Source organism: Thamnophis sirtalis, unplaced genomic scaffold (genome assembly GCF_051295495.1).
Source record: "Thamnophis sirtalis isolate CommonGarterSnake01/CBP01778 unplaced genomic scaffold, rThaSir2_p1.2 scaffold_4, whole genome shotgun sequence".
In the NCBI taxonomy this organism is placed as follows: Eukaryota; Metazoa; Chordata; class Lepidosauria; order Squamata; family Natricidae; genus Thamnophis; species Thamnophis sirtalis.
In genome coordinates, this window is record NW_028261384.1 from 60457258 (window position 1) to 60470927 (window position 13670).

Below are 13670 nucleotides of genomic sequence, written 5' to 3' on the forward strand. Positions count from 1 at the left end.
ATTTAACCGCAGTGATTCACTTAACTGTAGCAAGAAAGGTTGTAAAATGAAAGACTCAGGATGCGGGCGAACCCTTACAGGGAAGAGCTGAGGAATTTGTTCAGTTTCCGTCGGACAAAGTCGCTCAGATTCGGACGGACTTGGACTCCACTTGGACAGTACCTGCGGAGATGCCAAGAGTGGGCCTTGATCAGATTTCTTGCAGCGAGTTCCAGCTTGTCACTCCTGAGGAAGTGGACAAGGTCATGGGAGCTGTGAGTGCCTCCACCTGCTTACTGGACCCGTGTCCCTCCTGGCTGGTCTCGACCAGCAGGGAGGTTATACAAGGCTGGCTCCAGAGGATTGTTAATACCTCTCTACAGGAGGGATCTTTCCCACTGCCCTTAAATGATACGGTGGTAAGACCCCTCCTTAAGAAGCCTTCTCTGGATCCAGCTATCCTTAAAAGTTATTGTCTCCAACCTCCCTTTTGTAGGGAAGGTTGTTGAGAACGTGGTGGCCTTTCAACTCCGACGGACCTTGGATGAAGCAGATTATCTAGATCTCTTTCAGTCGGGTTTCAGGCCTGGTTACTCCACTGAAACTGCTTTGGTTGCGCTGACCGATGATCTCTGGCGGGCCAGGGATAGAAGACATTCCTCTATCCTCGTGCTTCTTGACCTCTCAGCGGCCTTCGATACCATCGACCATGGTATCCTTCTGCGACGATTGGGAGAGGTGGGAGTGGGAGGCACCATTCTACGGTGGTTCTCCTCTTACCTCTTGGATAGGTCGCAGTCGGTGTTGGTTGGAGGACAGAGGTTGACCCCTAGGCCCCTAAAGTATGGGGTGCCTCAGGGCTCGGTCTTGTCTCCTCTCCTATTTAACATTTACATGAAGCCGCTAGGTGAGATCATTCACCAGCACGGGATCAAATACCACCAATATGCAGACGATACCCAGTTGTATCTGTCCGCCCCGTGCCAATTCAGCGAAGCGGTTGAAGTGATGTGCCAGTGCCTGGAGGCTGTCAGGGTCTGGATGGGAGTAAATAAGCTGGCACTCAATCCAGACAAGACCGAGTGGCTATTGATGTTGCCCCCAAGGACGGACCAGATATTCCATCTCTTTGCCTGGGGGGTGGAACCCTTCACCCCTCAGAGAGGGTCCGCAACTTGGGTGTCCTCCTGGATTTGCAGCTGACATTAGAATACCACCTGTCAGCTGTGACCAGGTTTTTTTTTGCCCAGGTTCACCTGGTGCACCAATTGCGGCCCTACCAGGACCGGGAGGCACTTCAAACGGTCACTCATGCTCTCGTCACCTCTAGGCTTGATTACTGCAATGCCCTTTACATGGGGCTGCCCCTGAAGAGTGTTCGGAGACTACAATTGGTCCAGAATGCGGCCGCGTGAGCGATATCGGGTGTACCTAGATACACCCATGTTACACCTATCCTCCGCGAGCTGCACTGGCTCCCCATAGGTCTCCGAACGCGCTTCAAGGTGCTGGTTATTACCTTTAAAGCCCTACATGGCTTAGGACCTGGATATCTGCGGGACCACCTCCTGCCCCATAAGACCAATGACCCATAAGATCTCACAGGCTGGGCCTCCTTCAGGTACCGTCGACCGGGCAATGCCGGTTTGCGACTACTCGGGGGAGGGCTTTCTCTGTAGCTGCTCCGACCCTGTGGAACAATCTACCCGCAGAGATCCGGACCCTTCCCACTCTCTCGGCCTTCCGGAAAGCCATTAAAACCTGGCTGTTCCGGCAGGCCTGGGGCTGTTGATCCTAAAATACGGTCCAGCCCCATTTAGAACAGAGTGTACGGTGTGTTGTTTTTTAAATCTATCTTTTCTTTTTCCCTGTATTTTATTTTTGATTTTATTTCTGTATTGTAAACCGCCCAGAGTCCTACAGGATTGGGCGGCATATAAATGTTATTAAACTCTAAACTCTAAGGAATTAACTTCGCAAGATATTAAAATCCAAATTGAATGGAGGAAACATCATAAAAGCCATAAATACCTGGGCTATATCTGTGATTCGATACTCTGCAGGAATAATTCACTAGATGGAGTTGGACAATTTGGACAGAAAAACAAGGAAGCTTATGACAATGAATCATGCTTTGCACCCTAAAAGTGACGTTGACCGATTATATCTACCAAGAGCAGAGGGTGGTCGAGGACTCCTACAAGTAAAACAGACTGTGGAAGAAGAAAAACACAGTTTGAATGATTACATCCAGAAAAGTGAAGAACCAATGATTAAGGAAATAAATAAAGGAGGCCTTTTAAAGACAACTAAGTCAAAAGCTGAATATAAGAAAGAAGTAATTGAGAAGCGAGCTGAAAATTGGAAAAACAAAGCTATGCATAGCCAATACTTGAAAAGTATTGAAGGCAAAGCTGACCAAAAGCTAACTTGGAACTGGTTAAGATCAGGAGCACTGAAAAAAGAAACATAAGGCTTGGCAGCTCAAGAACAAGCCTTAGTCACAAACTGCATGAAGGCAAAAATTCAACATGTTACCACCAACAGCAAATGTCGCCTCTGTAATGAGAAAGACGAGACAGTCGGCCACTTGATCAGTGGGTGCAGCAAAATTTCACAAACTGACTACCTACAACGCCATGACCACGTTGCTAAGATCATTCCCTGGAAATTGTGCCAAAAGTTTGGATTTGAGTACAGCAAAAACCACTGGGAACATCAGGTTCAGAAGGTTTTAGAAAATGAGAAAGTCAAGATCTTGTGGGACTTCAGAATTCAGACTGACAGGCACTTGGCCCACAACGCACCTGACATAATAATAGTTGTAAAGAAAACAGTATGGTTCATTGACATTGCAATACCTAGAGATGCACGAATTGAAGATAAACAGCAAGAAAAAATCACAAAATACCGGGACGTGTGTGTTTGTGTGTGTGTGTGTGTGTGTATGTGTATTCTTCCTAGAATATCCAATCTAATAAATCCATAGAAATGGGAGGAGGAAACAATTCTAAGACCACATAAGCTCTGTCCTCAAGTACCTCTCATGTTTAGCAGAATATGTTATTAAACAAAGTTGTTCTTAATTTTGGTTTTAGGTCCCTTCCTCACTCCAAATATACAAAATAATATGAAAATTACAACTGAGCATAAAAGTAGCCTGGATTAACATTATGTAGTTCTTGTCAAAATTTTAAAAAAGATGCAAATCTAAGATATCCTTAGCATCTCAACTGGAATAAAGGATAGAAAATAGTTTTAGTTCATATCTTAATTTGCTCCAAATAAGTAATTATTGCAATTTCTTCCTTAGAAAAGAAAATGTCAATATCGTTATAGCTTATGATTATTAATTAAATAACTACATAGCTCTATCCAGCCACTCAATAATCACAATTACTGCGTATGAGTTGGGCTGCCATATAAATCTGTTAAATGCATATATACTGTGTAGTACATATATACTTCCATACATGTAAGTGAGTCTGATTCCATGGAAAAGACTACTGCAAAAGGAGTCTAATTAATAAAGTACACAAAATTGTATTCCAAATTCCCGTTTAAGGTTCAATGCTTCAATTAGACAAAACTGAGAATCACATATTTTAAGGTTCAATGCTTCAATTAGACAAAACTGAGAATTACATATTTTATGACCACTGATTTAGTGTACCATATTTTTGGGAGTATAGATGCAAAAAAGAGCGTGGAAATGTTGGTTCGTCTTATACCCCCAATTCTGCCATTTTTGGCATCCCGAAGCCCTGCCCCCGCATCCCATTTTTGCAAAAAAATAGGCAAAAAACTGAGGTGTTTTTGCCTTCCCCCAGCCCCCAGAAGCACTCTGCGGGCTTCAGCAGGGCTGAGGGAAGGCAAAAATGCAATTTTTGTGAAAAACAGGCCTTTTTTGCAAAAAGAGAGGCGTTTTTGTCTTCCCCCAGCCCCCAGAAACACTTTGCAGGCTTCAGCAGGGCTGGGGAAAGGCAAAAATGCCCCAATTTTTGCCCAAACCGCCCTATTTTCTGCCCATTTTCCCCCAAAACAGGGATGTTTTTGCCTTCCCCCAGTCCTGCTGAAGCCTGCAGAGTGCTCCTGCAGGCTGGGGAGGACCAAAACATTTTTTTCTTACTTACCTCTTCAAAATCTTGGTGCGTCTTATACACCGCTGTGACTTATAGTCTGAAAAATACATTAATTAAGGTATTTCCCTAATATTGATTTTGAAACTTTCTTACATTCACAGGAATTTTTTATGATTTAGAAATTATTTTTTCAGGCTTTACCATGTAAGAGCAAGCCAACACAAATAAGCAAAAAAATATTTACCATGTCCCATTCTGCACATATGTAAGGTCCCGCTCTCAATATGACCAACAAGCCAATCTCATCAGCAAGTTTCAGGAAATACTCCAGATCTCTGTCATCTCTGAAGTTATAAACTCCTGGCTCAGGTTCATGAAAGTTCCATGGAACATACCTGCAAATACTCCATATGTTACTATCATGTTTTTAATTGCAATTTACAAAAAGCTCACTAGTTCAACAGCAAGAGAATTGCATTTAAACTTATTGTAATTGCTACCATATTCCTTTTTTGGCAAACAAACACAAAAATAATGATTAAAAAATAATTCTGAAAATATATCAGGCCTTTTTCAGAGAATTTCTTTCACATATGTTACAGGCCTGCGTGTTTTGCGTTGTGTTGCTTAGTTCACAAAAGCAAAGCTTTCAATGCACAACACAAGGGGTTTTGTTCTTCAATTGGTTCATCACAGAACTAATGCTGATTTGACCTGATTGGCCCAAAGTCACCAATGCTTCCCTGCCTAATGAAGAACAAGAAGGTCTTCCTACTCAAGATTTGGTAACTTAACCATCCCACCACACAGTCTTTCATATATATTGAATACTGCTATTATTAACTACGGGTAATGTACAGATGATCATCTTTTAAATAATTTATTTTTACTCAGAATGTTAAAATAGAAACTTTAAGAAATGAAAAACAAATACAAAAATAAAGCAAAAATAAAGACAAAAAAAGAAAATGTGCATAAAAAGAAAAAAACAGACATACACATAAATTGTCTCCCCTAATTGAATACCTATCAATATATTTCAAGAATAATAGTTACCTTCCCAGCAAAACAGGCACACTATTTACAAACTTCTACAACTCTGCTTACCCCATTCATTTGACCTGACATCTATCTACTATAAATGCAAAATCAGCAGGTACAACCAGCAGCAGAGTTAAACTTCAAAGCTCTCTGTCAACACTCTATTGTTGTATCTTACTTGCAGAAATTCCATAATAGCTTCTAATCTAACATAAACCACAAAAATCATTGTCTCTCGTCTGTCCAAGATCAAATATTCTCGACTGGTTCTTAATAAGAAAGCTTTTTCCTAAAATTTTAACTGGGAGTTTTCTCAACAATTGGATTCCATTCCCCTAAATGATAAGTCTATGTTGTGGACACTTTGTGTTTATTGTTCAAAAACCCCTTCTACATGTTGATATGCAACTTCTCTTAATATTTGTTTTTCAATTAGATATAATAAATATATTCTGCAATCTCCATTAATGATTTTAGCAAAATCCAGTTCATCACTCATCACTTCTGTCTACTTTGAATCTTTAGAATCCATGTCCCTTCTCCAACTACCTTTCTTTTTTCTCCTTTTCTTTCAAATCTCACAGCAATAAATTAAATTCCAATCCATCCAACTATAAGTTCAGTTTATCTTTGGGGTGATTTAAAACCATTGTTATTTTATCAAACCTTCAATCTAAATTTTCAACTTGAAGTTGGAAATTGAAAAGCATTTTTTTCCAAAGGCTTCCCAAAGTCTTTATCCTTAAATTGATGCATTGTTTGTATTTTAGATATAGTTCAAAACTCTTCTGTAATTAATCTTTTACAACCAGATTCAAACAGTTCCTCTCAAGAACTAGGCATGCATGCCCCTAACTTCCTCAAAATCCACTGCCACAGATCTTAAATGCAAGCTACTTAACGTAAGAAGCCTCATACACAAAATACCAGAATTCTTCCTCTTGCTAAATATGGCTATATTCAACATTATATTTGTCTGCGAAATGTGGCTGAATTCATCCCTCCCAGGCTCCATTACCACAGTAAGAGACTATCATGTCCAACCATGAAATCCGTAGACGGGGTGTTGTTGCTAACTTCTATAAAAAATCTCTTAATCTAGAAAACATTCAAGTTACACCGGAGCTTGCTCTTCCTGAGACCATCTTATGTGAGGTGTCTCTAAATACCACAGTCGCTTCTTGCTTTGTTACAGAGTCCCTGATTACAATTTTGTATATACGAACAAACTAACTTCACTACTAACAGTAACCTCTTGCCGACACCCTCTTATCTTTCTTGGTGATCTCAATCTACCTCTTATTAATTGGACCCTCAACAAATGTACAACAGAACCAATACAGTCAACCATTTACAATGTCGTTACTAATCTGGGATTGGATCAACTAGTTACAAACAACACTAGACTCAACAACTGCCTAGATATCACCTTCTGCAATAGTTTAAACTCAATCTATGTCTACAAATAAATGAATCCTTTTCTAACAGTGATAACAGAATAATTGACTTTTGTCTCAATTTATGTCCTTACAAAGATGATAATAACGACAGAATTCCAAAGTATAACTTTAGAAAAGCCAACTATGATCTCATAACTGATGACGTCTCATCCCTTGATTGGTAAACTCTGTTCACTGGCTGCAACACTGCTGAAGAGCATTATAACATTTTTTTAATGAAATCAAAAGAATTATCAAACTATACATACCACTAATAACCACCAAAACCAGGAAGAACAAAGTACCAATAACAATAAGGAAGCTTCCGTCAAAAAAACAACCACACTTCTTTGGTGCAAAAACAAAACTGGCTAAATAGCTAACTTTAAAAGTCGTTACAAAACCTTATGCTGACAGATAAAGGCAGAATGCTTAGTTATCACAGCAAATAAGAGGAAAACCTACTACGTACCAAATCTGCCCGGATCTTCTATAATTTTATAAGCAACAAACTTAAAGACTCAAGATTCATCCCACTACTAAAAGGGCCAAATGGGAAAGACTGTAATGATGAAACCATTAAGGCCAATCTCTTCAACCCATTCTTTGGTTCAGTCTTTGAAAACAGCAATGGCTCATACCCCACATTTCCCAATTGTACCACAACCAATTACAACAATCTACTTCATGTGGATTTTACAGAAGATGCCATTGAAAAGGCACTACACAACCTAAAACCATCTCTATCTATTGGCCCTGATGGATTATATGACTACTTCTTTAAAAAGTTCTCAACCAGTTTGTTTGTTTGTTTATTGTTGTTGTTTTTTTAAAAAATCTCCCCCCTGCTTCAGTTGATAAAATGAAGAGAATTGTGGCTTAGAGGTTAATACAACTGTCTAATATGCAAGTAGCCCAAGTTCAAATCCCAGAAGGCTAGCTGATGAGAACTAAATAGCTATTGTAGATCTATAGTAGTCTCCCTTTATTTCTTTATCAGGTGTGTGTGTGTGTAAATCGAACTCTCAAAGTACAAAGATGTGGTATCAAGTAGGCATTATGGAATTATGGACCATATACACATACATACATACTGTACATACATACATACATACATACATACATACATACATACATACATACATGGGAGAGGTTAGAAACTGAAGGGTGGTAGTATAAGGCAGCGATCACCAACTATTGGTCTATGAGGAAATTTTGGTGGTCCGCAGAAAAATTATTTTCATTTTATATATTGCACTAAATCAGGATTCCTAAAAATAAGGCCCCTGGGCAACGGACATTTGTGTTGCTGCAAAAAATCTCCCCCTTCAGTGTCTTTTTGTGCAGGTCAGAAGGAAGAGGGCAGAAATTCCAACTTCAGCCTCCTAGTGTGGGGCTTTGGACCAAGGCTGGAAGGAAGTGCTGCTGATGGTGAACAGCCGGAGGACCTTTTTCCAGTGGGACTGCATCATGGCCTAGAACTGGCTGACCATCTCAGCCCACTGAGCCTCCAGGCATCGGTACCTGGCCTTGCACACCACAGGTCTTCCCTCTGCTTGGAAAGTCTATGCTTGTAGTCCTCAATGAGGTGCTTCTGCTGAGCCTCCTTCTTGGTCAGATCCAATTTGAACTGAGCCAGCTGATTTGCCAATTCCTTCTCGTGGTGGCTCAACAACTGATTCCTGTTGGGGCCCTAAGGATCCCAGACAGCGAGGCGAGGAGTGGCTGGCAGGAAAGGGGTGAATAGAGGCCGGTGAGGTGCCCCTCGACATAAGTAACATTGAGTTGGCCACGCCCACCTAGTCACATGACTCCCTAGCCATGACCACTCGATCATTAGGCAGATCATGAATTTAGTGGTCCATGAGGTCTGAAAAGATAGTGACTCTTGGTATAAGGTATGTGAAAAAATTTGAAACAATGAAAATGAAATGTAATAACTATGAGTAATAAAATGCACGATACCAAGGTACCACACCATTAACACATTGATATGTATAAATAATATAAAATAAAAAAAACTCGATGGGAAAAAAAAGAACAGGAGACGCATCTTAACAAAATAGCCTTAGAGAATTTTGAGATTAACTTTCCCCAATAAAAATAAGATGGGGGAAAGGTAAATTTCCATCAAAGGAAAAAAAATAGATCAGAGCTTTTAAAAATTAATAACATGCAAAATCCAGGTAGTGAAAATCTAATACAAATATAAATCACATCAGATCACTTTTACTATCCAGGTAATATCTGTCAACTTCTATACAGAGAAAGCAAAAGTGATTTGTAGCAAAACATGGAGACCCAATTCTCTGGCCGTTCCTATCAAAAATTGCAATGACTCAGCCTGCACTAGGTGCTTGATTAAGCTAATCATAGTCCTGAAACTGGTGATCAGAGCAAAAAGACTGGCCCACCTGATCCAGTTTGAACAGGTTGATGGGATACTAATGGGAAGAGCCTATGCCACCCACTGTCTGAACCAGTGAGGCTAGAGCTAGCGGATCACTGGGAAGTAATTCAATTTGTAATAGCCCCCAAAATGACAGACGCAGTGATACTGGGACTTTCATGGCTAGAAAAGTAGGAACCAACTATCTGGTGGCAAGGGGGTACCTGCAGACTTAAGACATCAAGGGGCCCCCAACCCCTCCCACACTAGCAAACAGAAACACCACCCGGCCAGGAACCCCCCCCCCCCAAAAGAGCTCACCAGAACTGGCAACCACATCCAACAAAACCCCAGAGGCTGAACAGATCCCGAGGGAATATCAGGACTTTGCAGAAGTATTCAGCGAGGCCAAGTGCAATGTTTTGCCTCCCCACCATGAGGCAGACTACACCATCAAAATCATCCCTGGAGCAAAACTACCCAAGCGCAAACTGTACGCCATGAAGCCCCTGGAAATTCAAGAGATGCACAAATACATAGACAAAAACCTAGCAAATGGGTTAATTGAGCCAGCCAAGCCACAGGTTGCAGCACCGCTCTACATGGGGCTGCCCTTGAAAAGTGTTCGAAGACTTCAGCTAGTCCAGAATGCAGCCCCCAGGGGAGAGCCTTCTCTGTTGCTGCTCCGGCCCTCTGGAACGAGCTCCCCGTGGAGATCCAGACCCTTACTACCCTCCCGGCCTTCTGTAAAGCTACTAAGTCCTGGCTGTTCCGACAGGCTGGGGGCTGTTGAAGTATCCAGCCCCGCTTCAATTGTGAATGTTGTGTATTTTTAATTTTTTTTTTGTATCGTCTTATTTATTCCCCCTTTCCCTTTTTTATTGTGAGCCACCCAGAGTCCTTTGGGAGTGGGCAGCATACAAAACTAATAAAACAAAACAAACGAACAACACCAGTCCTCTTCAAAGAAAAAAAGATAGAACTATGAGATTGTGTGTGGACTTTCGAAGGATAAATGGGGTGTGTGTACACAACCTATACCCCCTCCCCCAAACTAGACTTCAGAGAAGCATACGTATTATAGAGGGAGATGAGTGGAAAACAGAGGTCAACTGCCCCCTAGGGACCTTTCAATTCAAAGTGATGCTTTTTGGACTACCAGAGGCCCCAGTTAATGCAGTTAATAAACGAGGTACTGCATGAGCACCTCTACAAGGGACTCCTGAATAACATCCTCATCTACACTGAGACTATGGATGACTATATACCCCTGGTCTGCCAAGTACACAGATGAATGCGCATATGCAAGGAAGGAAGATGTCTGCCGAGCTTATCGCTCCAGATATGCCTATGTAAAAAAGACCTGGGAAGAGACGAAATTGTGTTCGGGAGCTGGACTAACCTGGAGGCTGAGGACGAACAACTCTTAAGAGCACCGGTGCCAGCAGTGTATTGGAGCGACTTGCCTCTCCAGAGCTGCTGGACTCGAAAGACGCCAAAGCTGCTTGGGGACACTGCGGCCCAGCTGTCCGGGAGACTCCGCTGAAGCCGCTTCCGCGTTTGTGGGCCGCCTGAGAATGCTGCGGCTCGGGTGAGAGCACCACGGCTCTGACACCGAGAACGCTGAGGCAGCCTGTGAACGACGCGGCTGGAGATCACTGCGGCTGCCAGGAGCTGGGCGGCTGCCAGGAATAGCAGCTGCCAGAAATTACGCGGCCCACCCGCTGGGAAACATCGAGGCCGCCGTGGACAACGGCGAGGCTGTTGAGCATGCAAGCGGCTGAGAGCGTCAGGGCCTGATACTGCCGCGGCTGCTAGGAACCACGTGACCTGCCTGCTATGGCCACCAGAGAACGCCGTGGCCGAATTGGGAACGCCGCGGCCTGGACGCTGCAGACACTGTGGACGCCGAGACCGCCGGCGAGCACCGCAGCTTGAGATCACTGATTATCTGGATTCCTTTCAGTCTGGATTCAGGCCTGGCTACAGCACGGAAACTGCTTTGGTTGCGCTGATCGATGATCTCTGGAGAGCCAGGGATGGGGGCCATACCTTCATCCTAGTGCTCCTTGACAGCGGCCTTCGATACCATCGACCATGGTATCCTTCTGCGGCTGTTGCGGGAGGTGGGAGTGGGAGGCACTGTTCTTCGGTGGTTCTCCTCCTACCTCTCAGACAGGTCGCAGTCAGTATAGGTAGGAGGGCAGAGGTCGACCCCTAGGCCCCTTAACTATGGGGTACCGCAGGGTTCGGTCCTGTCCCCCCTCCTATTCAATATCTACATGCAGCTGCTGGGTGAGATCATTCAGCGGCACGGGATAAAATACCATCAATATGCAGATGATACACAGTTGTATCTGTCCGCCCCATGCCAACTCAGTGAAGCGGTTGAAGTGATGTGTCAGTACCTGGAGGCTGTCAGGGTCTGGATGGGTATGAACAAGCTTGCTCTCAATCCCGACAAGACTGAGTGGCTATTACTGTTTCCTCCCAAAGATTGGCCTTGTACTCCATCTCTCAGGCTGGGGGGTGAAATTATATGCCCCTCAGACAGGGTTCGCAATTTGGGAGTTCTCCTGGACCCGCAGCTGACTTTAGAACATCATTTGTCGGCTGTGGCCAGGGGGGCATTTGCCCAGGTTCTCCTGGTGCACCAATTGCGACCCTACCTGGATCGGGAAGCCCTTAGAACAGTCACTCACGCCCTTGTGACCTCAAGACTGGACTACTGTAGCGCGCTCTACATGGGGCTGCCCTTGAAGAGTATTCGGAGACTTCAGCTTGTCCAGAATGCAGCCGCGCGAGCTATTGTGGGTGCACCTCGGTACACCCACGTTACACCTATCCTCCGCGAGCTGCACTGGCTGCCTGTTGGTCTCCGGACTCACTTCAAGGTGCTAGTCGTTACTTTTAAAGCCCTACATGGTATTGGACCTGGGTACTTGAGAGACCGCCTCTTGCCAATTACCTCCCTATGACCAATTAGATCCCACAGATTAGGCCTCCTCCGAATTCCATCTGCTAGTCAGTGCCGACTAGCAACTCCTCGGGGGAGGGCCTTCTCTGTGACTGCTCCGGCCCTTTGGAACGATCTCCCATGGAGATCCGGACCCTCACCACCCTTCCGGCTTTCCGCAAAGCCACTAAGACCTGGCTGTTTCGGCAGGCCTGGGGCTGATGAGTTCCCAGCCCCACTTGAATTATTGCAAATGTTGTTGCGTTTTAAATTTGTCTGTCTTTTTTGTGTGTGTGTGTACTCCCCTTCCCCTCTGTTTATTAGCCGCCCTGAGTCCCTCAGGAATAGGGCAGCATACAAATTGAATAAACACAAACCAACATAACAACATACTAGAAAAACTTCTTGCAGCCAATCTGTATGTCAAGGTATCAAAATGTGCGAATATTCCCCTGTGCACGGTTAGACTACCTGGGTTACCAAGTGTCAAATGAGGGAACAGAGATGGATCCAACCAAAGTACAAGCGGTTGAGCCATTTTAGGCCCAGAATTGCTCTCCACCCCCCACCCCCGAAGCTTTGGGAATAACAAAAAGAATAGAATACAAACCCTGATGTAATTGGTCATCCAGAACCAGTTGGACAGCCCTGATGTCCAGGTGGTGTTGTATTGCCGAATTCATAAGGGTTTGTCTGTCCAGATTGCGGGAAACCGAGCAACGAATAAAGAAACTCGGGGGTGTGGAGACAAATACTAGAGCTAAGCCTGATCTAATGGTACGTTGTACCCAGTCATCGGAGGTAATCATGTCCCATCGGTCAGTGAAAAAGGCTAAACACCTCCCGATACGTATAGAGGCATGGGGGGATCTAAGACTTCTGGAAGTTACGATCTCCTCTCCCCCTGAAAGGGCTTCTTGGCCTGGTTTCCCCTCTGGTATCTATAGGACTGTCTCTGGTGATACCCCCCCTGGGCCCTAATACCTGGGGATCTATACTCATGCCCTCAAAAGGAGGTATTGTAGCTCTGTGCCCGAAAGGGCTGCCTCCTGGTGTACGGTTGGAGTGGTGTGTCCCTTTCCTGGACGCTGAGAGTAAAATTTTTCTTTTATCTTTGTCCTCTAGAACCTCTCCAAACAGGGACCCACCACCCTTTATAAGGGCAGGTGCTAGATGCCATTTATGCCTCATATCTGCCTGCCACTGGCGGAGTCACAGTAGGCGGCGTGAAGCAACAGATGAAGCCATGGCCCTGGATAGCAATAGCAATAGCAGTAGACTTATATACCGCTTCATAGGCCTTTCAGGCCTCTCTAAGCGGTTTACAGAGAGTCAGCATATTGCCCCCAACAATCTGGGTCCTCATTTTACCCACCTCGGAAGGATGGAAGGCTGAGTCAACCCTGAGCCGGTGAGATTTGAACCGCTGACCTGCTGATCTAGCAGTAGCCTGCAGTGCTGCATTTAACCACTGCGCCACCTTGGCTCCAAAGAGCGTGGCATTAAGAGTAGCATCAGCCATGAATTGTACTGCAGCCATTATCTTATTTAAGTCATGATGGGCCCTCGAATCAGCTGCTGGAATTCTTTGCTAAAGCTGCTGGAGCCAAAAGAGGCAAGATCATGAGAAGAAAGATGCAGTAGTTGAAGCTCACACTACCCAAGCCGCGGCTTGATGACCGCGCTGCATTGTGAGGTCAGCTCTCTTGTCCTCTGGTTTGAGGACTTCTTCTTGTGATCAAGACATGGTGGTCACTGTGTAGAGGGCTGCTATTGGAGCGTCG

General features: G+C 44.2%; 1 protein-coding gene and 1 pseudogene across 2 annotated transcripts in view; one reads left to right on the plus strand and one right to left on the minus strand.

The window, feature by feature from the left end:
- The window catches only part of GLB1 (galactosidase beta 1), a 224857-nt gene that overhangs the window by 74379 nt on the left and 136808 nt on the right, over positions 1-13670 (minus strand). For both annotated transcript variants that reach the window (XM_087713003.1, XM_087713002.1), the window contains exon 3: positions 4306-4456. In XM_087713003.1, coding sequence (XP_087569129.1) covers positions 4306-4456 — 151 coding nt within the window. The remainder of the gene's footprint in view (positions 1-4305; positions 4457-13670) is intronic.
- LOC148045875 (uncharacterized) lies at positions 6138-13059 on the plus strand (annotated as a pseudogene).